This window comes from Bos grunniens, chromosome 13 (assembly GCF_055505025.1).
Source record: "Bos grunniens cultivar Pamir isolate PY7600 chromosome 13, Bosgru_T2T1.0, whole genome shotgun sequence".
In the NCBI taxonomy this organism is placed as follows: Eukaryota; Metazoa; Chordata; class Mammalia; order Artiodactyla; family Bovidae; genus Bos; species Bos grunniens.
In genome coordinates, this window is record NC_141177.1 from 20,435,758 (window position 1) to 20,459,293 (window position 23,536).

The 23,536-nt window shown below is 58.4% G+C and overlaps 2 protein-coding genes across 4 annotated transcripts; one reads left to right on the top strand and one right to left on the bottom strand.

Annotated features, from left to right (window-relative positions):
- The first annotated feature begins 650 nt into the window (after nucleotides 1-650).
- On the top strand, nucleotides 651-19,410 carry NECAB3 (N-terminal EF-hand calcium binding protein 3). Of its 3 annotated transcripts, XM_086332321.1 has the most exons (14): nucleotides 659-928; nucleotides 2,890-2,914; nucleotides 4,415-4,523; nucleotides 5,479-5,504; nucleotides 5,678-5,775; nucleotides 6,979-7,065; nucleotides 16,168-16,304; nucleotides 16,592-16,710; nucleotides 16,832-16,911; nucleotides 17,015-17,068; nucleotides 17,589-17,701; nucleotides 17,872-17,949; nucleotides 18,433-18,524; nucleotides 18,603-19,410. In XM_086332321.1, the coding sequence occupies exons 1-14, from the start codon at nucleotides 707-709 to the stop codon at nucleotides 18,629-18,631; spliced, it is 1,269 nt and encodes a 422-aa protein (XP_086188447.1). In that variant the 5' UTR covers nucleotides 659-706; the 3' UTR covers nucleotides 18,632-19,410. The 3 variants fall into 3 exon arrangements, with proteins under 3 accessions (XP_086188449.1, XP_086188447.1, XP_086188448.1); XM_086332322.1 differs by lacking the exon at nucleotides 6,979-7,065 and having other exon boundaries at nucleotides 665-928; XM_086332323.1 differs by lacking the exons at nucleotides 16,592-16,710; nucleotides 16,832-16,911; nucleotides 17,015-17,068; ... (2 more) ...; nucleotides 18,433-18,524; nucleotides 18,603-19,410 and having other exon boundaries at nucleotides 651-928; nucleotides 6,915-7,065; nucleotides 16,168-16,295.
- C13H20orf144 (chromosome 13 C20orf144 homolog) lies at nucleotides 11,250-12,818 on the bottom strand. The gene is made up of 2 exons (XM_086332327.1): nucleotides 12,619-12,818; nucleotides 11,250-11,712 (listed from the first exon to the last, which is right to left on the bottom strand). The coding sequence occupies exons 1-2, from the start codon at nucleotides 12,745-12,747 to the stop codon at nucleotides 11,305-11,307; spliced, it is 537 nt and encodes a 178-aa protein (XP_086188453.1). The 5' UTR covers nucleotides 12,748-12,818; the 3' UTR covers nucleotides 11,250-11,304.
- Nucleotides 19,411-23,536: the final 4,126 nt, after the last annotated feature.

The window sequence follows — 23,536 nt, forward strand, 5'->3', positions numbered from 1 at the left end:
TTTAAAAGCTTCCTCTGGCTGCAGCGGGGGATGATAGATTGAAGAGGGGGCCCCATGGTGGGGGAGGGAAGTCTAAGTTGAGCTTGAGAGTGGAGGGTGACTGGCAGACTGTCCACACGGATCTATTTAGCATGCTCTTAGGTGGGCTTTCTCTGAGCCAACCCCTTTTTTAAGCCCTCACTGTCAGTGCCCACAACAATGTCTTCCCTTACTCCCATTTTGCAGAAGATACTCTCACAGGGGAAGGTGCTTGCGGGTTTTGCCCACCAGGTGGCGCACCGGTGCTTCCGCAGTTCACTGGACCCCGTAAAGATGTGGGGACCCGCCCTCAGCGGGCACGCGCAGCCCCTTCCCGTCCTGTTCGTAGCTGTGTAATATTCCACACCGACCATCATTCGCTCAGCCCGTCCCCAGGAGGGAGTGACCCCTTGGGTGACTTCTCCCCAGTGGCTGCCACCCCCGGAGAATGGGGAGTCGCAGAGGTGCATTGTGTTGGGGTTCTGCATCGCGCGGCTCTTGCCGCCCTAAAGGCTGGAGTTTGCTCCCCTTTTCCAGACGGGGAAGCTGAGGCCTTGGAGGCGGGCGGGCGGGCGGAGGGCCGAGCTCTAGCGCTGGCCGGAGCTGGGCGGGGAGGGGGCCGTCGGCGGCCCGCCCGGCGGGGGCGGAGCTGCGGGGGGCGGGGCCCTCAGCCTCCGCGCCGGCGCCGATGGGCGGGCGCCCCCCCTGCGCGTCCCCCCAAGTCCGCGGCGGCGGCGGCGGCGTCCAGAGCTCGGAGCCGCAGCCGAGCCGGAGCCAAGCGGGTGGCGGCACCATGGCGTGCGCGGGGCTGCTCACTGTGTGCCTGATCCGGCCGCCCGCGCCCGAGCCCCCGCGAACCCCCGCGCCCGCGCCAGCCGCCGGGCCCGCCGGACACGCGCTTTTCCAGGACGTGAGTGGGGAGCGGGCCGGGGGTGCCGGCGCTGTGGCCCTGGGGGTGGTCATTCTCCCGCGGGGTCGCTCCCGGTCTCTGTGGACAGCCTCTCACTGTTTCTCCTTGCCCTCGCTCATTCTGATTTTCCCCGTCCCCATGTCCATGTGTCTCCCTCCAGGTTTGTTGGGGTCTCTGCCTCGGCCTCTGGGTCTCTCACGATTTCTCTCTTGCTCTCTGCTTCCGTGTGTCTCCCTTATCTTTATCTCGCTGCCTTTGTGTCCCGTCTTCTGGCTCTCACTCTTTTCTCTGCTTATATCTCCTTGCCTCTGGTTCAGTGCCACTGCCCCCGCGGCCCCCCCGACCCCAAACCACCCCATGTATGTGTCTGGCCGGGTGGGGGCTGTCAACTCTTGGTCACGGGAGTGGCCACGTTGCCCGTCTCTGGCAGCCCCAGGCTGGACTGACCAGGCAAGGGGGCCTGGGAGAGGAAGCAGCCCCCCACCCTTGACTCCTGACCTAGTGCTGACCCAGATCCCCTCAGATCCCACCCAAGGGCTATGGGATCCCAGAGTTGGTTGGCGCTGCCCACACTCACCCTTTGTGGTCTGTACACCCTCCCCTTGCCTGGCAGGTGGCCCTGCAGCCCCTATGAGCACCTACCTGGAGCTCCCTGGCCTGGCCTGGGTCACTCACCTGCACCCCTTCCCCACCTTTCACCCCTGTGCACAGCCTATCCTGTTCCTCTTGCGTCCCCACTCCCAGAGGTCCCTTTCCGGTGGGAAAGGCTGTTCTCCTGCCCCCTCCCCACTGTCCCTAGTGACTCAGCACCTTGGCCAGAGCCCTCTCAGCTGGAAGGGACCTGACCCTTCCATTTCCCAGATGGAAAAACCGAGGCCTGGAGGGTTAGGGATGTGTTCCAGCTCACACATGGAGGCAGGGGTGCACTAGGGTGTGGCCCTTGATGTCCTCAGTGTTCACTTAGAACCCCTCCCTCTCTCTCAGCCCCCACCCCCACCCCCAGTATGTCTGTCCCGGCCAGGCCACCCTGGGTGGCTCTGTGATCCCGAGTGAGCTGGTGGCAGCCTTCTGTGAATCAGGCTTCAGGCCAGGGAGTACATTCATCCCCGAGAAAGCAGCCCGAGGGGAGGGGCACTCTGAATCTGGAGCAGACCAGGGCTCTCTGTCCAGGCTTTGGCCTGCCCCTCCTTGCCAGACCTGCTGGTGCCCTTTGCTGGGTTGTGTTGGGTGACCAGGGAGTCTCTGGTCCCTAGGGGAGACGGGGACCATGTCTGGACTCCACTTTGCTACCTCTGTTGTCTTTCCTGTCTGTTTCTCCATAAATACCATCTGTCCGCCCTTGCTTTCTGTGCCTCTTACTCCCCTTGCATGTACAACACACACATGCACGTGGGCCTGCCCAAGACCCTTGTACTGAGTCGGCCTCATAGGAAGACCCAGCCCTGGAAGGGTTAACCCTGGGCTGTTCCCCGATATGTTACTGAGTAAACAGGCACCCACAAAGGAAGGGCTAGCCACCGCCAGCCTGGAGTGGGCAGAGTCTGGGACGAACCATGCAGAGTTGGGGTTCAGGTCTGGGATGCGTGCCCGGGATCTTTCGGCCGCATCTTGGCCCGTCTCCCCACCTGCCTCAAGCTGGGACCGTTCCAAGGGCTGATGTATCAGAAAGAACTCAGGATCGACTCGGGGGTGTGGGAGGTGAAGGTGCGGAGAGCCAGCTTGGAGCACCCCCACAAGGCCAGGCCCTGCGGGAGAAGGGAGCAAGCCGCGGGGCCTGCTGTGCGCTCTTCCCCTTGTTGGAAAAGGCCCTGGAGGGCTGAGCTGGGCAGGGGGCTGGGACCAAGCTGGGCAGGAGGAAGGGAGATGCAGGGGGCAGTCTGGCCAGCTGGGGCTCTGTGGAGCTGGGGGGCGGTTCTGGGCTCCCAGCTCCCAGCTCCCAGCTCTGCCCTTTTGTCCTCTAGGTTTTCCGCCGAGCAGACAAGAATGGTGAGTGTGGCTTCCCCTGAGTCCCATGCTGGGGGTTGAGGGGCATCAGAGAGGCTCCGGGGAGGGTTTGGGGCACAGTTGAGAATGGAGAGAAATCTTGAGAGGACCCGAATCAGAAGAATCAACCCAGGTGTCCTTCTCAGAGGAAATTTTTGTTTGAATCCAGTTTGGCAGGAGGGAGAGTGGAGGAAATGTGGTTTAGCCAGAGGCTGGAAGTGGGGGCTGACTTTCACGCAGTGTCCTGGCCTGCGTGACCTCCTGTTTTCCTCACCACTGCCAAAGTCTTCACCCCATTTCACAGACAAAGGAGCCGAGGCCCAGAGAGGTATAGCAGGCTGCTGGAGGTGCTGGGCCTTGAACCCTGGTCTATGCGATGCCTGTTTCCAGGCTTCCTCTGTGAGGGGCTTGGAAGGGTGTGGTCACGGAGCCAGGGCCATGGGGGATTTTATCGCAGATTCTTAGAGAGCTCAGTAACTTTCCATATTACCAACCACCTGGTTGCAGGGAGGGCGTGGGTGGGACAGAGCTAGGTCCAGGGAGTCAGCTCCCCCAATGCCCTGAGTCCTGGGCAGTCTCAGATGCTGGCCTGGCAAAATCTGGAAAGCTAAAGCATGAGCCATCAGGGGACCTTGCAGGCAGGTTGCTGCCCACAGATGACTCAGAGCAGCCCACGGTGCCCTGATGGGCCAGTGGAGGGTCTGAGCTGAGACCACCTGTCAGCTTTGACCTCACCTTCACCTGGCCTCCTTGAGAGAGGACTGGGTCCCCACCTCTTGCCTCTTCTCCCTGGATCTCCTCAAATTTGTTTCAGCTGGTTGAGCAGGGCACGTGGTCTCATTTGGCTCACAGCATTCCGTCTGGGGAGGGAGGCTCAGGCTCCACTTTCCCACTCCATCTGCTTAGAGACCTCACAGGCCAAATCCCCGGTGCCTCTGGCCAGTGCTCTTATGCTCTCAGCCTCGGTGATGGGGAGGCAGCCTCTGTGATGGGGAGGTCTTTCCCTCCCGAGCCAATCTGCTGCTTCTTACTGGGGCCCTGCTCTTAGGAAGATCTCATCTGACTCCCTGCGGCTTCTCTGTGAAGGGCCTGGGTCCAGAGCACGGAGGTCCCCTCCACCCAGGAGCCATGCGGGCAAAGACCCAGTCCTGGTTCCTCCAAGTGACATCTAGGCCCTGCCATGATCTGACTGTGCCCCAGGCTGTTGTTCATTTATTTCTCCATTTGGCAAACATTGAGTCCCTGCCGAGTGCCACATATGCACTGCCTTGTCCCTTGGGTGCCTGCAGAGTGGGCCCTGTTGCTTGAAGTGGGCACCTCTGGGGGCCCCAACCCTTTGGTCCCCAACAGCCAGGCCTTCTTTCCAGCCCAGAATCCCATTTCACTTGGCTGGGTGGTTATGAGATACTGCGAAGCCTTCAGGGGGTCTCCACTGGGTGGCAGGGGTGCAGCCAGGGCACAGAGATACTGACTCTGCTCCCTGTGCCCACCCCCACCCCTCAGATGACGGGAAGCTCTCATTTGAAGAGTTCCAGAATTACTTTGCCGATGGGGTTCTCAGTCCCGGGGAGCTGCGAGAGCTGTTCAGTGGTGTTGATGGGCATCCTGCCGAGTGAGTATGGGGGTTGGGGTGCACACGCCGCGTGTAGATGTGAGCCCAGGCCGTCCCTGCCCCACTGTGTCCCCTTCTTGCTTGGGTTCCTTATGGAGGATTGGGGGAGCACGGGGAAAGGAGTGCCAGGGCTAAGTGCCAGCTTTACCCGCCTACCTACCCCTTCCTTGGCTCCAGTCCTGCCCATCACACTGCTTCCAGCTGGGACCCCAAAATAGCCAGGCCTGAATCACCACCTATGGTTCAGCCCACAGGCACCCCCCCCAATACTCCCGCTTCCTGCTGAGCGACCAGTGGATGCCTGGGGACAGCTGGGCCCTGCCTGCTCCCACCCATGGATGCAGGTGCTCCCACATGTCCAGGCCTTCGTGCGAATTTGCTTGCCTTCTCCTGCTTCTTCACGTGGGTGCACACGTGTGTGCAGCTATCCCTCCCTCTCCCTTCCCCCTACTCCGCTCTCCTTAAAAGAAATTCTAGGCTCCCATGCACTCCCATTTTCTGAGGCTTGGGCCAGACCTTTGTCTGCACTGCTGCTACCTTACCACCACCAGATACGCCAGTCAAATTCCTTGTCCTTCAAAGCCTAGCTCAGGGAGCCTCTCTTCCAGGAAGCCCTCCCTGACCTATAGATGCTCCATGCCTTTTCTGTGCTTCCACAGACCTGACTTCTCCTTCCCAGATCTAACCACTCCTCTTTGGCCTGTGTCTACATCTGTCTCCCCCAGCCTGAAATCCGCTTGGAGGTTGAGAGTGGGACTGAATTTTCCTCCTTAGACACTGTTTGGTAGGCTGGTAGTACCCTGTCTCTGTCCACTGAGCAGCGTAACGTGGGGTGGAGTCAGAAGTCGCCTCCATGTCAGGCTGAGCTGGGGAGGGAGAGGAAAGGACCGCTGGCTTCAAAGTCAGTCCTAGTTTACCAGCAGGGTCTGAAGGACGCCTTTTCTTTTCCCTGCAGCAATTTGGAGACGGAGAAACTGTGCGGTGAGTAGGCCCATGGGGGTGTTTGTCTCCTGGGCAGGTGGGTGTTGCTGGTGTTCTGATGGAGCAGACTGGGCTGGGCTCAGAGCATAAGGCCTGGTTGGCTGCTGGGGAATTCTAGGTTGTAAATGGGGGGATGTACCCCAGGAAGCTTTGAGTATCTCCTCTGCCCTCAGACTACTTCTCTGAACACCTGGGCGTCTACCGGCCTGTGCTGGCGGCGCTGGAGTCGCTCAACTGTGCTGTGCTCACTGCCATGGACACCACCAAGCTGGTGAGTGGAGGGGCTGATGATTGCGGGGGGGCGGCAGGATGAGGGCTGGGGGTGTCTGCTGTGCTGTGGGAGCCTCCATCATTGGACTCAGGGCTGTGGGGCTGGAGGCCTGGCTTCCACTTTCTGGCTGTGCATCTTTACCTCTCTGGGTCTCAGTTTCCTCATCTGTAAACTGGGCATATTAATAGAACCCACCTCCAGACATTCGTTGTGACAATTAAAGTAGAATGAAGGCAGAGAGTTGTGTCTGTCTTGCTCTCTCTCTGTCTGGCTCACAATAGTCACTTCATATGTGGAGCTGCTGCTGCTTTTATTACTGACCAGACCTGATTGTTGTGGGGTGTCAAGCCCAGCTCCCAACAGGGATGGGTTGGGGGTAGGGCATGCTCACACACATCCCCAGGCCCATGCCGGTGTGTAGAGCTTGGTGGCAGGGGGTGGGGGACAGCCTGAGGGCATGCGTGAGCAGACGGGCATGTGTGCACCATGTTTGTGTACAGTATGGACACGTGCACAGAATAAACGGTGCTCACAGCCAGGGCTCCAGGCCCTTGGATGCTATTTTTAAAAACACCGAAAGCTACCCTTCCCTTTCTGTGTTCCTTGTAAGAGGTGTCTCCACCTCTCTTTATCCCGTAGCTCTAAGTGAGGGGGTGAGGAGGGAGCAGTGAGCAGGCTTGGGATTGTGTCTGACCTCATTTCTACAGAAGGAGAAACTGAGGCTCTTTGTGAGTTAATGATTAGCTGAGGACAGGGCTTCCCCTTCTGGTTGCTTTCACATAGGGTCGAGTAGGTTTTCTAAGGGTCACCTTTGGGGCCTGGCACAGGATAGGGATCCGAATGCTACATGATGGGGGGTTGGTATGCTATGATGACTTACATATCTGTGGCCTGGACACCAGTAGGGGCAGCACCTTCCTTGTTGCCATGGAAACAGGGCCTGGGGGTGGGCAGCTCTACTGGCATTCTCTGAACTGGCACTGGTTAGTGGGAATTCACACTGCAGCTCAAAGTAAGAGCCCCAGGGTTCCTGATCACCCCTTCCTGGCACAGAAAGGGGTAGAAGGTGACCCATCACCACACGACTCTGCCAGCTGTAATCACTGAGGTTTTTATCTGCCACTCGATGCCTCGGACAGCTGTGCTCAGCCTGCCCAGCGTCTGCCTCTGCAGCGCCCCCTTTTATGGCACCACCCCTTCCAGTCCAGCAGGACTCAGTGGAACACTTCGTGCACCAGCCTGGATCCACATTCCTGGTACATGGCCCGGGTCATCCAGCGGCACTGGAAGGTGCGCAGTGAGGCTACCATGGAGCCGCCCGTCCATACCGCTGTCCCGCGCCCAGGCTTGGCCACCAGGCGCGGCTGCAGTGTCCCACAGCCGTGCCGCTGGCATTGGGCCTCCAGCTCCAGCTCCAGGCGCTCAGGGAAGCCAGGGAAAAGCGTGGAGCCACCGGCCAGCACCATGGTGTTGGCCAGCCGTGTCTGTAGTGTCGCGGGCACCCTCTGCAGTGCTCGGAAGGCCAGGATGGGCAGTCCCGGCTCAGCCTGGCCTAGCAGACCCGGCTGGAAGAGGGGTTCTGGGCAGCAGAAGCGCTCGCGGCCAAGGCAGACAGAGCACCCACTGCCTAAGGAGAAACTGACTGGGTGGTGGCGGGCAGGATTACAGAGGTCACCCTCAAAGTCTAGCGACACGTAGCAGCAGCGCTTCTTGAGCTGTGTGATGATCTTGTGGGGCAGGGCCTGCAGTCGGTGATCAGGCCCTGCTGCCACCAGCAGGTCCCGCAGGTAGCGCGACAGGGTGCTGCCAGCCACATCCAGCCGGAAGGTGGCCTTGTGCCACGAGTGGCCTGCATAGACGGGCGTGGCATGGCACACGCCCGCGCCCGCCTCCAAGGCCAGCCCGCTGAACGCGCCGACGGAGCAGAGCGCCAACAAGGCGGTGCTGGCCAGGTGGCACGCGGGCACTGCCAGGGCCTCGAACAGCAGCTCGGCCACCCTCTCGCGGCCCACGGGCGGCGCCGATGGGGAGTCGCTCACGAGCACCGGCCACTCCTCCGGGCACACCCGCAGGCCGCCCACCAGCAGGCGCTCCCACAACCCCTCCAACGCCTCCCAGTCCACCACCACGCCGTGCTTGATGGGGTGTGCCCGCGCCACGCCGCCCGCCAGCTCGCAGCCCGGCGCCCCGGGCAGCACGGGCCGGTCCCAGCTGGGCACCAGGCTGGAGCTCTTGAGTACCAGGCGTGGCTGCTCCTCTCCCGCGAAGCCCGCCTTGGTGAAGCCGGAACCCTGGTCCACGACCACCGCGACGTGGCCCAGCGAGGACAGCCGGCGGACTCGGCGACTATTGGACAGCGAAGCCATCTTCCGGCCGGCAAGCCGTGAAGTCAAAACTTCGGCCCCGAAGGCTCGGACCCGCCCTCGGCCTGAGAACCGAGTCTCAGCTGGCCTCGATGGAGGCCCGCCTTTCAGCTCGCAGCTCTACCTCCTGGGCCCACGTCCCCCGCCTTTCTGGGCTCAGTTCCTCTGGTCCCGAGGTCCCACTCTTCTGGCCTGAGGTCTCTTCAGCCCTTGACTTGGCTCCGCCCCTGGGCCTGAGGGCCGGCCTCTGGTTCAAGAGTCAGATTCCGCCCTCGCTGGGCCCTAGCGGCCTCGGGCCGTCTTCCCCCTCTTCCGGCTCAAGGCCCCACCCTTTCTCTGAGGACCCGCCTCAGGGTGCGGCTCCGCCCCCTAAGCCCTTGCTTAGACGGATGATGAGAGGGGTGGGCCAAATCCTTGAAGAGATTTGAGAAGCCTCCAGGAGCAGCTCTGGGAATAAAAGGCCTTTGTGGCAATATTATCCAGACATCTGTTCCCCTTGGGAACCCAGGAGTCCAGCCCGACCCTTGCGCCTCCAGCGGTCTCCTGGCACTTCTCAACTGGGCATGACTGAAGTACTGTGGTTCCTAGTGGAGGTGGGAGGGGGTGGTCAAAGAAGCAAGGAAAAGAACTTGGATTGGATTCATTGTGACCTCAGTTCTCAGCATCTGCTGTGCTTCCATAGCCTCTACCCAGATGAAAACGCCCAGACCCAGCCTGTCTCCTGGGACAGGGCCAATGGTAATGATTTTGACATTAAGGGATATGGCCTCAGCCACCCAGCTGTGCTCAGTGTTTATGCTCAGTCGTGTCCGGCTCTTTGCGACCTCATGGATTGTAGCCTGCCAAGCCCTTGTGTCCGTGGAATTTTCCATGGAAGAATACTGGAGTGGGTTGCCATTTCCTACTCCAGGGGATCTTCCCAACCCAGGGATTGAACCTGCATCTCTTGAGTTTCCAGCGTTCTCAGGTGGATACTTTACCACTGAGCCACCTGGGGCCAGCACAACCAATTTAATTGCTTCCCCAAACCACTTTGATGACCTCTGGACAAACGTGCAGCCTCTCTCCAAGAGCAAGCTCTTAATCATGGATCTCCAGCCACTCTGAAGATCTCTGTGAGCTTAGCTTTCAAGGGCCCAGGTAGCCCACAAAGGGATCCTACCTTCGGGGCTTACAAACATGGGTCTGAGTTTGTGACTCAATTCTGAGGCTGCCTTCACTGTGTACTGAGTCCGAATCTCACCCTGGGCTCAGTTACTTCCTCTAAAAGGCGGTCATCCCCCAACACAGGAAACAGGCCATGTCATGTCTCTGCAGAGTCTCTTTTTTCTCTTTAGGACCATTATGGTTGCAAGTTGAAGACCTATTCAGGTGAGCTTAAGTTAAAATACGGATTTTATCACAAGAGCCTTGTATGTTTTATATCTACTAAGGGCAAGACTGAAAGCAGGTTTTAGGGAAAGACTGGAAGCAGGGTCTGGCTGCCAGGCTGTGGGGGACTCAGAGGTGCATTGGGCTCTGCATTGTGTTTATATTCTTCTCAAGACTGGCTTCAGCCTGTGCATGTTCCTGTAGAAAAAACTGTCTCCTACATTTCCTGAGGAGGAGAAGGGGACAACAGAGGGTGAGAGATGGTTGGATGGCATCCTTGGCTTAATGGACGTGAGTTTGAGCAAACTCCAGGAGATAGTGAAGGACAGGTAAACCTGGCATGCTGCAGCCCACGGGGTTGCAAAGAGTTGGACATGACTGAGCGACTGAACAACAGTTCCTGAATTACAGACCCAGGGAAGGAACTGATAGGACTGGGCTTGGGCCTGTTGCTTATGCCAGGAGATGTGGCCACATTGAAGAAGGTGGTTACCTTGATTGCAACCATGTGGATGGTAGGAAAGGGTCAGTTCTCACAGAGCAGCGGGGGAGATGTGATGGATAGTGCGACCTCCAGCCTGATGCAGGCGATGTGGTGTTGACACTGACAAAAGTGTACCTTCAGGAGAAGTTGTACCTGTGGTTTTAGTGAGCTGGGACCTTCACCCCTCTGCATCGCGCCCCCCTCCCCAAAGGGGCATTTTGAGATTGATCGCCAGCGGAAAGCAGGCTGCAGGTTTGGCATGGCTGGACGGGACAAGGATGACTAGGGTCTGGTGCTGAGTTTGGGACCCAGGAGTGTGAGAAGCAGCTGGGTCCTGCCCACAGAAAGCGTGCCGGGCCTCTTGTGGATGAACTAGGGAGGTGAACCTTGAATCAAAGACCACAAGTGGCAGTATGGCCAGAGCAGGAGTGAGAGTGGAAGTCATTAAGAAGCCCCAGAGGGGAAGACTGGGGCTGGGGATCTGGGCCTGTACATTCTAATAATAAGTTTGGGTGTTTCTCTGTGGGCAGTGGAGAGCCAGTGTGAGCTTATGAGCAGAAGTGTGAATTGCCCTATAGATAAGTGGTTTGGAAGAAGCCTCTTTGGCTGCAGTGTGGGGAAGAGGATGGGGTGGGGTAGGTGGGGAGATTGGTGATTGAGGTGCCTTGGGGGTCATCAAGCACAGTGGGGTAGGATTGAGGGGTCAGAGGACCAGGGACCCGTCTCTCCTCCTGGGTGCTCACACAGGCAGGATGTGAGTCTAAGGCTCAAACTGTGCTGACTCTGGACCTTCTCAGTTCTTCCCCACGGTGGTGGCTTTTTGCCTGGGACTTTCCCTCAGTTAGGAAAGATTTGAGTGCTGGAGACTCTTGGACTTGCCTGGCCTCTGCTGGAAGCAGGCCCCTCCTCCTCCTAGCGTGGCCAGGCCTAACTTTGCCCAAGCTCTCTTCCGTCGGATCTGCAGGCCTGGTGGCGGGATCTGACCCCGGCCAGGAGTCGCAGGGAGAGGGGAACCCTCGCTCCACTGTGGTAGGGTGCTCCCTCTCCAGGGCGGCACAGGGGCTCTGACACTTGGGTCAGAAGAAAGAAGAAAGCAAAACCAGCCTTGGCCCCAGGCCACGGCCATGGCTCTGCGCCCCGCCCCCCCCCCCCCAACGCCCCCCATTCGCCTTTCTTCCCTGTCTTGCTCTGGGCCTCAGTTTCCCCGACCCTGTCTCGACGCCCCGACGCCTCAGACTGGGTTACAGACGCCAGCGTTGCTATGCGCTCTTTATTGGGCCGGACCAGGGTACGGGGGTCCGGGCCAGGCACTCAGGGCCGCGGGCGGGGACAGCGGCGCCGCTTGCGCGGCTGCTCCTCGGCGGCCTCGGCCTCGCAGTCGGTCTCGCTCTCGGTCAGCAGGCGCGTGTAGAGCCGCTGCCAGCCCTGCGCCGCCTTGGCCCCGCCCCCGGGGCCGCCCGCCGCGCGGCGTCCCTCCTCCTGCAGCCGCGCGTCCAGCAGCAGCAGCAGGACGAGGATCTTCTTCATCTCTCGCGCGCGCGCGCTCTCGCGCCGCTCAGCGCCGTCGCCAGCTCCTCGCAACATGGGTGCCGTCGCCGGGGGCCCCGTGGGGGTGTCCGCCGCAGCCTCGCTCGCCCGCTCCGGCCGCGCTCCGGGCCCCGCCGTCGCCTCGGCTAGTTGCTGCCGCTTGTCCAGGGGGAAGAGCAGCACGATCTTGGTCTGGGGGTAGGGCGGGGGCGTGAGGGGAACGAGCTCCGCACGCCTGCCTCCCGAGGACCCTCACCCACCCGCGTCCTGTCTCCCAGAAGCCCGCCTTCTCTCGTTTCCTGGGTACCCGCTGTCCTCCCAGCCTGGGTAGGGGGAGGTGGGGGAGGCAGGCACCCTTCTCCATCTCCCAAGACCCCTGCCTCCCGCCCTGGAAACCCTCACCCACCCCAGGCTGGCTTCCTGAGATCTGACTCCGATCAAGTTTATGAGATTCCCTTGTCTGCCCTTCCAGCCTTGATGCTGGGACCCTTCACCCACCCCAGGGCCTCATGCCTAGTTGAAGAGAGGGGAAAGTAACACGTTTTGAAGCTGGGGAATGGAAAGCGGGGGATAAGGGAACTCCCTGTGCCCATAGCCCCAGTGGCAGCCGCTAGGGCTGATTCACCATGCTGGGACTTCCCCCCATCTGTCCCGGGTTGGGAGAACCGTCTCCTGCACACCCTCCTAGGCTCCCAAGTCTCATCCACTTCCTGGTTTCTGGGATACCTGTTCTCCCTTCTGGGTTATTAGGACCCCATCCACACCCACGTGGGTTCCTGAGACCTCGGCCTCAACAGGGGTTCTCTAATGCCTTCCATAGGGGCCTCCCAGGTGGCGCTAGTGGTAAATAACCCGCCTGCCAACGCAGGAGACAGAAGAGATGTGGGTTCCATTCCTGGGTTGGGAAGAAATCCCATGGTCAGAAGAGCCTAGTGGGCTACAGTCCGTGGGGTTGCAACCAGTCAGACAACTGAAGCCACTTAGCACACACATGCAACCCCTTCAATTCCCTACATGGCTAGACCCCCAGCATCCGCTCCTGCCCACCTACCTGTCCAGGTCCGCCAAACCCCCCTGCCCCTTGTTCCCTGGACTCACACTGGGCTTCTTCCACTTGAGGTGGTTGAAGAACTGCCGTTTGCGCCGGGCCTTGTCCATGTCAGGTGGCTTCTCCTTGCGGGCCTGCTTGGGCACTTTGGTTCTCTTGTGGGAACTGTTGTTTCCCATGGCAGGGCTGGTCACCACTGGGGACCCCAGCACGTGCTGCCTCTGCCCTGCCCTCTGGCTGGGGGCCCCCTGCCCTGGCTCTGTCCCAGGGACCACATTGTGACCTCATGGGTTGACCTCATCAGCTCCAGGCTCCGAGCTGCTCCTGCCAGAACCCACAGATGAATCTTGACTCCATTTACTCTGTCTGTGACTTCCGGCCTTGGTTTCTCAGTGTAAAACTGGGCTAAAGATTAGTGAGGTGATGGCTGGTAAGGTGCTTAGTGATGGTGGTGTTAGTCACTAGTCATGTCCGACTCTTTGCAACCCCATGGACTGCAGCATGCCAGGCTTCCTTGTCCATCACTATCTCCCAGAGCTTGCTCAAACTCATGTCCATCGAGTCAGTGATGCCATCCAACCATCTCATCCTCTGTCTCCCCCTTCTCCTCCTGCCTTCAATCTTTCCCAGCATCAGGGTCTTTTCCAATGAGTAAGTTCTTCCCATCAGGTGACCAAAGTATCAGAGCTTCAGCATCTGTTGTTCCAATGAATATTAAGGGTTGATTTCCTTTAGGATGGACTGGTTTGATCTTGTTGTCCAAGGGACTCTCAAGAGTCTTCTCCAGCACCACAATTCTAAGCATCAGTTCTTTGGTGCTCAGCCTTCTTTATGGTCCAACTCTTATATATCTATACATGACTATTGGAAAAAAAACATAGCTTTGACATACAGACCTTTGTCAGTAAAGTGAAGTCTCTCATTTTTAATGTGCTCTCTATGTTGGTCATAGCTTTTCTTCCAAGGGGCAAGCATCTTTTAATTTCATGGCTGCAGTCACTGTCCACAGTGATTTTGGAACCCAAGAAAATAAAATGTCACTGTTTCCCCATCTGTGCCACAAAGTGATGGGATTGGATGCCATGATCTTAGTTTTTTGAATGTTTTAAGCCAGCTTTTTCAGACTCCTCTTTCACCCTCATCAAGAGGCTCTTTAGTTCTTCTTCACTTTCTGCCATTAGATTGGTATAATCTGAGGTTATTGATATTTCTCCCGGCAATCTTGGTTCCAGCTTGTGAGTCATCCAGTCCAGCATTTCACGTGATGTATTCTGTGTATAAGTTAAATAACCAGGATGATAATATACAGCCTTGTCATACTCCTTTTCCAGTTTTGAACCAGTCTGTTGTTCCATGTCTGGTTCTAACTGTTGCTTCTTGACCTTCATACAGGTTTCTCAAGAGACAGGTCAGGTGGTCTGGATTCCCATCTCTTTAAGAATTTTCCAGTTTGTTGTGACCCATACAGTCAAAGGCTTCAGTGTAGTCAATGAGGCAGAAAATTTTCTGGAATTCTCTTGGTTTTTCTATGACCCAATGGATGTTGGCAATTAGATCTCTTATTCCTCTGCCTTTTCTAAATTCAGCATCTGGAAGTTCTTGACTCATCTACTGTTGAAGCCTAGCTTGAAGGATTTTGAGCATTACCTTGCTAGTATGTGAAATGAGTGCGATTGTATGGTAGTTTGAACATTCTTTGGCATTGCTTTTCTTTGGGATTGGAATGAAAACTGGACTTTTTCTAGTCCTGTGGCCACTGCCGAGTTTTACAAATTTGCTGGCATGTTGAGTGCAGCAGCTCTTTAACAGTATCATCTTTTAGGATTTGAAATAGCTCAGCTGGAATTCCATCACCTCCACAAGCTTTGTTTGTACTAATGCTTCCTAAGGCCCACTTGACTTCACACTCCAGGATGTCTGGCAGACAGAATAAGCAAGAGCTACAGTCCCACATCCTCCAGGACGAAAACCACAATCACAGAAAGCTAACTAAAATGATCACATGGATCACAGCCTTGCCGTGGCAAAGGGACTTGCGTAACTCAATAACACTGTGACAAAACATGGTCCACTGGAGAAGAGAAGGCCAACCTGCTCTCGTATTCTCCCTTTGAGAACCCTGTGAACAGTATGAAAAGGCTTCGTGGTGAGGAGAGAGGAATTTCTGTGACCTGAGTTTGTACTCTGACACTCGTGTGACCGTGGCCAAGGTAATCCACTTCTGTAGGCCTCAGTCTTCTCATCTGCAAAATGGGGTCAGTGATGGTTCCTGTAAATTACTATGAGGATTAAATGAAGCTGCTTGGAAACAGGGCCTGGCACGCAATGGTGCTCGTGTCAGCCAGGGTCTTTGTAAGCAACAGAGACTGATCAGTCACCGTAAGCACTAGAAAGGGAATTTATCGGACGGATTTCAGGAAGCTCAAAAAATGGCCAGGAAGTCCAGTGGCTCGGAGAAACCACTGACCCGTGTGAGAATGAGAGGTCCCTGCCGCCACTCTGTCTGCCCGTCTGACGGCTGAACTGAGGCAGGTCACAGGCGGGAGACAAAGCTGCCTCTGAGGCCCCTTGGGGAGGGGTCACCTCAGCTCCCTGGGACTCCCACCCTGGACCGAGTGTGTATATGGGGCTGAGGGAGGTGTTGGTGAGGAGACCCTCAGGAAATCTATGACTGTCAGATGTACAAGTGGGCAGGTTTCTTGTTAGTATTACGTTTGACTAAAAACAATTGCAGTGTGGTATGTGGGGTCTTAGTTCCCCGACTGACCAGGGCTTCTTAATCACTGGACCACCAGGGAAGTCCCGTGACAGCAGTTCTTTATTAAGAACTTATGTACCAGATAGCAGGCTGAGCCCTATGTAGGAAATAACTCATCGGAGCCTCTCAGCAGCTCAGTGAGACGGCTGTTACCACCCCTGTTTTATAGGCGAGGCAGGCACGAGGAGATGAAGGTAGCTGGGGAGTCTGGGCATTCCGAGTGGGCAGCACAGGGCCTGGCAATGCTCGGCCTCCTTGTCTCTGCCTGCCTGGGCAAAGGCTAGGGGAAATGGCAGTGTAGACAGGGATCAGCGCTGGGGTATGTGACCCGCTGTCTTGTATCTACAGCTTCTTGTAAGAAGTGCTCAGTAAATGTGGGGTGCGTGGGTGAGTGATTGAATGAATGGATGAATGCCAAGATTGTGAGCTTGGGGCCAGCTGGTGAGTCTGGGGCCATATCACACCGTTTGGCCTCATGTGTCAAAACTGCCTTGGCCCAGCCCCTACCCACACCCAGTCTAGCTATGCCTGGGGCCTTACTGGCTGAAAGTGGTGGCCCCAACAGGGATGGGGCCTTGAGGCCCAGAGAATGGGACACGCTTCTCTGGGCATTGGCCTCATCCCTCCTAGTGAGAGGCCGGGCCCAGACAAGGACGGGCTCTGGGGTTTGCTTGCCCCCCTGGAGTCTCCGGGCCCTGTTAATGCCAAGTCTGCAGGCCTCTGCTCTTTACGTTGCTACTGGTGCTCTGATGGGTAGGGGGTGGGGCGCAGAGGTCAGCTCCCCATTCAGAAATACATGCTTGGAGCCAGGAAATGCCAACTATGCCCCCCTCTTCCCCAGGAGTATGAGCGGGCCTCCAAGGTAGACCAGTTTGTGACACGCTTCCTACTGCGGGAGACGGTGAGCCAGCTCCAGGCCCTGCAGAGCTCGCTGGAGGGGGCGTCAGACACTTTGGAGGCCCAGGCCCATGGCCCGCGGTACGTGAGGCGCTCGGCCGCCTGCACCTGGACCTGCGGGTCCAGTTCATGAATGTCCGTTATCTCCATGTATCGGGTCCCTCAGCTCCCATCACATTCCACAGTTCTGGCATCCCGGAGCCCAAGTTCTTGTTCTTAGGGAAGGAGGTCAGGAGAGGGCGAGAAGGCGTGGCTGGCTTTGCAGCTGGACCTCAGTGTCCTGAAGCTTGGGGCCAGGCCTGTTCTGGGGCCCCAGTGCTTGGCCCCATGGGTCTGGGAGCAGTGGATTGACCCTCCACTCCCCTCAGATCAGATGAAGAGAGAGTGGAGGTGCCAAGCCGGCCCCGAGGCAGCCGGCGGGCAGGGCGCAGGGCCCTGCGGAGTGTCAGTCGGTCGTCCACCTGGTCTCCTGGCTCCTCCAACACAGGTGTGTCTGCGGCGGGGTGGGAGGGCACGGTATCCCCCGGGGCCCCAGCGTTTGCTCCTCCACTCGCCCTCAATCCATCCCGAGAAGCCCCCAGCCTGAGGGGCTCGTGCCCGACCCCCAGGGCAGAGCTCCGAGGCTGAGATGCAATGGCGGCTCCAGATCAACCGCCTCCAGGAGCTCATCGACCAGCTGGAGTGCAAGGTGAGCGCTGTGCGGCTACCACCCTGTGGTGGGGGAACTGTCTGGAACCCACACAAGGCAGGCTCACACAGGGGACCCGGCCCACGCTCTGCATCCCTCACAGGCCCCCCGGCTGGAACCCCTGCATGAAGAGGAGCTGACCAAGGGGCCCAGCTCGGTGAGTCTGGGAGGGGCAGGCAGCTGGTGTGGGGCTGGGAGGAGGCCGTGAAGCAAGGAGGTTCATGGGGCTACCCACCCCTGGCCTCTGTCTTGTACATACAGCCCCTTCTCCAGGCTTGGCCCAGCCTTTGTTCCCCAGGCCTGGAGGGCAGGTGTGGGGTTCTGGTTGTTGCTTCGTGACTCTGCAGCACTCTGTCCCTCCATGGGCATCAGCATCCCTTGCCTACAGTTCTGAAAGCTGGGTGTGTGGAGCAGTGTGGACAGAAACTGAAGGGGGCAGTTGGAAGCGGTGCGGTGCTGCAGGAGAGCCGGCCAGTGGCTGGAGCGAGGCAGTAACCTTGGCAACAGGAGGAGGATGGAGCCAGGAATGCTGGGGGTTGCGTGGGGGCAGGAGCCCGACCTCAGGGCTGGCTGGGTCTGGTGCAAGCCAAGAAGGGCAGGGCCCTCCTGAAGGCCACAGCAGGCCCTCACCCACTGCCCTGCCCCACCCCAGCTGACCAGGCTGCTTTTCTTGCCAGCACATCCTCGTGGCCCAGAGGCAGGTGCAGGTGGCAGAGGAAGCCCTGCAGGACTTCCACCATGCCCTGTGCTGCTACGTGGACTTCACGGGGTCCCAGAGCCACTGCCTGCAGTGAGTCCTCAGCTGGGTGGTGGCCAGCCAAGGTGGGGGGTGGACGGGCAGGGAGGAATGCTGGGCTGGGTGTCCTGGGCCAGGGCTCTCATTAGACACCCCTGGTGAGGCGGGTAGGGGTGGTGGCAGCCCAGGCCTGGCCTGGCCTGGCCGTCTCTTTGGCCCTGCAGTGTGTCTGCCCAGAAGATGCTGGACAAGGCTTCCTTCACCCTGTACGAGTTCTGGCAGGACGAGGCTTCCTGGAGAAGGTAGGAGCGGTGGTCTGACGTTTATTGTGGGACCTCGAGTGAACCACGCCTGGGTTCAAGTCCTCTCCTAGTCACTGGCTCTGTGACGTCAGGAGAGCTACCTAAGCCCTCTGAGCCCCAGTGGCCTCCTTTTGAAAATGGGAGCGATGCTAAGTCCATCCTCTTGTCACCCTTACGAGCTGGCATGTAAAGAACTGAACACAGTACCCGGTGCCAGGTAGGTGCTCGGTGCATACACACAGCTCCCACCACGCCACACCCCACGCCACGTGCCTTGTGTGTGACTGCATGTAATCCTCATGGTATGAGTGGACACTGCACCCCATTTCACGGAGGAGAAAACTGAGGCTCAGAGCCACTACGAGGATGGACCGAGATCTGAAACCAGGCAGCAGGGCCGGGCGGGAGTGGGGCGCTTCTAACCACGTGGTCCCGGTCACTGGGACCAGCTCCGGCCTCGGTCCCCTCTGCGGCCCTCCCCAGGCACCAGCAGTCCGCTTGCAGTAAGGCCTTCCAGCGCATCCTCATTGACCATCTGCGGGCTCCAGACACCCTCACCACTGTGTTCTTCCCAGGTGGGCAGTGGCCACCAACCCTCTGAGGAAGGGCAGTGGGCACCTGATGGCCTCTGACTCCCAACCTCTGACCCGCAGCCTCCTGGTGGATTATGAATAACAACTGAGCCTGATCTGCACAAGCCAAGGACCCCAGAGCCCTGCCTGCCTCCTCCTGGAGCTTCTGGACTGGTCAGCTCCACTCAGCTCAAGACCAGGATGCTGCCACCTCCATAATTGGGGCCTGGCTCTCAGAGCCTCCCAGAGCCAGCTGGTGGAGAGTCTCACAGCCCAGGAATCAGAGACTGGGCTGCTTGCTTCCTCTTTCTTTAACAGTGTGTTTTATTGCTTATAGCTTCGGCCTCTGAGATACTCTGGCCTCAGGAGGCCTGGATTCTGGTCCCCTACGCCCCTGCCTTGCTGTGTGACCAGGGCAGGTCCCTTCCCTCTCTGAGCTGGCCTGGGGCTGTCTGGCTACCTAGTGGGTGCCTGCTTTCTTCTTGCTGTTTTGGGACTAGGCTTCTGCTCTTCCCCAGCCAGCAGCAGAGCCAGGGCTGATGCTCAGGAACTGTCCTCCACCCCGCCCCCGACCTCGATCCCCAAGACTGGGCTGGATCAGTCTGCTGTGTGGGCAAAGGACCTGGGGGTCCCCACCCCCTTCCCGGGCCGGCAAGCTCCTGACGCTTTCAGCACCCGTGGCTGCACCAGAGCCCTCCAGAGGATCCTGGATTGGTTTGCATGTTATTTGCATATTATTTGCATGCTTATTCCCACCCTTACTCAGGGCACTATGGGAAGCCCCAGGGTGACCTTGCTAGGTAGCAATAATTTGGGCCCAGAGTCACCTGCTGCCCCCAGATACCTCTGAACCCCAGCCCAGAGGCAATAAAGGCAGTGGTCACCTCTGGCATTGCTTCCATTCTCTCTCTCTCAGCAAGGCGGCCTGGTCCCCGTGCCCGTGGATAGTGGGAGCTTAATCATGGCCAGTCCGGGTTCCCTCAATTCAGGACCTTCTCACTCCACAAAGCCTAGCTCTGAAATCTTTCCTGGGAAAGGAGAGTGGACATGGGCTCTGCCATAACCCCCCTAAAATCCTGGGGGTTCTAGCTTCACCCCCTTCCTTTACCAGCAAGGTGTGGTATGAAGGTGGGGACAGACCACAGAGCCCTCTCAAGGCCTAAAGAGCACGGCTGGTCCCTGTGAGAAGGCCTGTCCCTAGACAGAACCCCCCCCACCCCCGCCCTTCCCGGCTGGACTTGTCACCAGCCCTGCTGCCTGACAGTGCCAGAGGGCAGTTCCCGGAGAATACTGGATGAGTCAGTCCTCCAGCGACATGGACCTCCTTCGAGCCGTCCTGAGGGAAGGGACTTGGGGCATGGAGGGAAGTGACTGACATGAAGAGGGGTGGGAGAGGGCTATCCAGGTCGTGGGCTCTAGCGGGGAGGCACATGGCCGCACAAGAGCACAGGTTGGCCTCTTGACCTGGTCTGGAGGGTGTGGGGTCAGGAGCATTTAGGCAGAAGAAATGTACAAGTTGAGGTTCAGAGACTGGGGAGAGCTTGCCTCACTGAACGGAAGGGAGCCCAGAGGTGGGCTGAGGTCAAGGCCAAGGCAGGGAGGCAGCCGGGCCTCAAAAGCACTGCATCTTGCGGAAGCTGCGGTAGGCTTTAAGGGGTGGCTGGCCAGTGGGCTGAGTGCCATTTCACCAAGGCACCTGGCTGCCCTGCTGGTGCCAGTCGTGGCTGGGCACTGAGGCACGGCCAGGAAGGCGGTTTGGATGGTGCCAGCTCAGGATAGATGCCCTAGGGTGGGAGGTTTTTCTACAGGGATCCCTGTAGGAGTTCAGACTTGCAGGGGACAGACAGCTGCTCCCACTGGCCTAGCTGCCCAGGCCAGGAACCAGCACAGGGGTCTCTGGGGGCCCCTGGCCAGCAGGCTCCCACACTTCCTGGACTCCAGGCAGTTCCTAGAAAGTGCTGCCAGCACCTGAGTCACTCAGGTCTGGGTGGGTGGAGGAGAGTCAGGGTCTATCTTGTTAGAGAAGCCCATCTAGGAGGAAGTAATCTGGCTGTCTGCCCAGTTCTGATTCCTTCTGTTTCCTCCACGAAAACGGCACCAACAGCAAACCCTCAACACTAAAAAACTTCCCATTGCCTTTGAACCAGAATGCTGAAATTCTTCAGCTCAGGCTGACATCTCAAGTGGGTGCCTGTTTCACCCTGTGATGGAGTTCGGAAGTTAACACCTTTTTTATTTAAAAACAAGAAAAAGATGGGTTGCATCCTTCCTCCCTGGCTGAACGTTTGGAGTGGGGAGGGTCCTGGCGGGGGAGGGGAGGGTCAGTCCTGCAGGGTCTAAGGCCACTTGGAAATGGTGATGTTGGGTTAGAGCGGTGAAAGATGAGTATGGGTCTCCAGACAGAGGTGAGGGGTAGACAGGCAGGGAGAATGTTCCAGACAAAGGGAGCAGGAGGAGGAACAGTGGAGTGCAAGGGATAGGAGGGGGGCAGGGAGACCAGGTTAGCAGGGATGGGGGGCAGGCAGGGAGACCAGGTTAGCAGGGATGGGGGGGCAGGGAGACCAGGTTAGCAGGGATGGAGGGGGGCAGGGAGACCAGGTTAGCAGGGATGGAGGGGGGCAGGCAGACCAGGTTAGCAGGGATGGAGGGGGGCAGGGAGACCAGGTTAGCAGGGATGGAGGGGGGTAGGGAGACCAGGTTAGCAGGGATGGGAGGGGGGCAGGGAGACCAGGTTAGCAGGGATGGGAGGGGGGCAGGGAGACCAGGTTAGCAGGGATGGGAGGGGGGCAGGGAGACCAGGTTAGCAGAGATGGGAGGGGGCAGGGAGACCAGGTTAGCAGGGATGGTGGGGGGGCAGGGAGACCAGGTTAGCAGGGATGGGGGGCAGGCAGGGAGACCAGGTTAGCAAGGATGGGAGGTGGGCAGGGAGACCAGGCTGGGGGGACTCCGAATGATCAGTCTCTCAGGGAATGGGGAGCTGGGCGTCACCAGACAGGGGAGTGCTGTGGGCAGGGTGGAGCTGGACAGGAGGAGTTGGGAATTCCAGCTACAGGGAGAATGAAGTTCTGAGCCGGGGCTGTGGGGGCACGGAGGGCCCCAGGCCTTCTCGTGTGTCTACTGAACTCTCAAAAGGCCACATTCATTTCCATCCTGCCCTCCCTCTAGGCCCCCAGGTCTTGACCACCTTCATCTCTGGTTGGGATGACTGTGGCAGGTTTTTCTCCGGGTTTCCCTTCTGCAGTTCCTTCCCCAGAAAGGAACAGACGGGTGGGGGGAAGTGTTTTCAGACATTGCTGTGGTGACCACACCCTTCTGGCTAAGACCTTTCAGTGCTTTTAGCATCAGATCAAGTCTGATGTCTCGACTTGGCATTCAAGGCTCTTAGCAATCAACACCCACTCCCGTTACGTGCAGCCTCCTCTCCCTAAAACACTCCAGCTGAGCTGGGCTGTCTGCAACCTCGGCCACTCCCCTCGAGGCCTTTGCTCCCTCCCACTCCCCTACCCGTCCACTGCCTCCTTAGCCTTGGAGCAGCAGGTCAAAGCCATCAGGTCTGACCTGCTTTCCCACTCCTGGCCCTCAGTGCCCCACTCTCGTTGGCTCTTCAGCTCATTTCAACAACCACTCGGCCCCTGCTTTGGGGATGGTGAAATGTCCGAGGCTGGTGACAGCACCCGGGGCAAGAGCGGGCAGAGCAGTGAAGCTGGGAGATCCCAGCTCCTCCTGCCAGCTGCCACACCCACCCTTTCACCCACTCCCTGCACCTGCCTCCTCACCTTCCTCCCACCTGTGGTGACTCACCTTCACACACCAAAACCTGGGGCCTGGCTCGGGGCCAGGCCAGGTGCTGGCGAGACAGCAGCAGTCTGGGTGGCTTCCACTCCCCTCCAGCTTTCGGAGAGAAACATGCACACCAAGTCCCCTTAACAAAGACTCGGATGGCTCACAACAAAAGGCCTTCAAGAAGGAATTCCCTGGCTGCCCAGTGGTTAGGACCCTGTGCTTCCACTGCAGGGGGCATGGGTTCCATCCCTGGTCGAGGAACTAAGATTTCTTTGCATGCCTCGAGGCGTGGCCAAAAAATGCTATCCCTGAAAGGAATACGACTTGAGGAAGACATCAGCCTTCAAGAGGGATACTGGGACAAAGGTGAATCCTCAAGGATGTCACATATTGGCAGAGAGAGCAGGTTGTGATGGCAGCCAGCATTCACAGGGGCTTCCTGGGTGGTGGGCCTTGTGCTGGGTAGTGGTGGTGTAGTCACTAAGTTGTGTCTAACTTGTGACTCCATGGACTGTAGCCTGGTGGACTCCTCTGTCCATGGAATTCTCCAGGCAAGCATGCTGGAGTGGGTTGCCATTTCCTTCTCCAAGGGATCTTCCCAACCCAGGAACAGAACCCAGGTCTCCTGCATTGCAGATTCTTTACTGACGAGCTTCGAGAGCTGGGGGTGACTCCCATTTGATCACATTTCACCTCACAACAGCCTGGTGGCGAAGGCAACATTAGCTTCCCCGATTTACACGGGAAGAACCAAAAGCTGAGCAAGCAAGTGCCTGCTGTGAGTCACACAGCTGGGTCTGCTCCCTGGCACGGAGAGCTGCTTGCTGTCAAACGTGAACATCGCTGAGCTGAGTGAAATCTCCCACTTTCTCTGGTAACGGAAATCAGGCTGGGGCTGGAGGACAGTGGCAGCTTTGACGAGGAAGCGAGGCCAAGCCCTGGGGCTGCAGGACAGCAGAGGAGACGGCAAGATCCATGGAAGCATATCGCGCGAGGTGGAGGGGGCATCTGATGTGGGTTTTTCAGAGCTCAGCCCTTGGAAGGTGGGGGTGCCGAGTCCTGATCATTTCTGGAACTCTCTAGGCGGTGCCCAGAGAAAGTCAGCTGAATTCATGGGGCAGATAGGCAGCCTCAGAAAAGGCTTGTGCGAACGGGGAAGGGGAAGGGTGCAGGGATCCGCTCCCTGGAAAGGAAGCCGGCTTGTGGAGGGAGGTAGCAGATCTGACTCTAGC

Coding starts and splice junctions, on each gene's coding strand:
- NECAB3 (XM_086332321.1), top strand. CDS start 707: ATGGGCGGGCGCCCCCCCTGCGCGTCCCCCCAAGTCCGCGGCGGCGGC. Junction 16,305..16,591: donor GCCCAGGCCCATGGCCCGCG/GTACGTGAGGCG, acceptor CACTCCCCTCAG/ATCAGATGAAGAGAGAGTGG. Junction 17,702..17,871: donor TCCCAGAGCCACTGCCTGCA/GTGAGTCCTCAG, acceptor TTGGCCCTGCAG/TGTGTCTGCCCAGAAGATGC.
- C13H20orf144 (XM_086332327.1), bottom strand. CDS start 12,747: ATGGGAAACAACAGTTCCCACAAGAGAACCAAAGTGCCCAAGCAGGCC. Junction 11,713..12,618: donor TCAAGTGGAAGAAGCCCAGT/GTGAGTCCAGGG, acceptor CCCTACCCCCAG/ACCAAGATCGTGCTGCTCTT.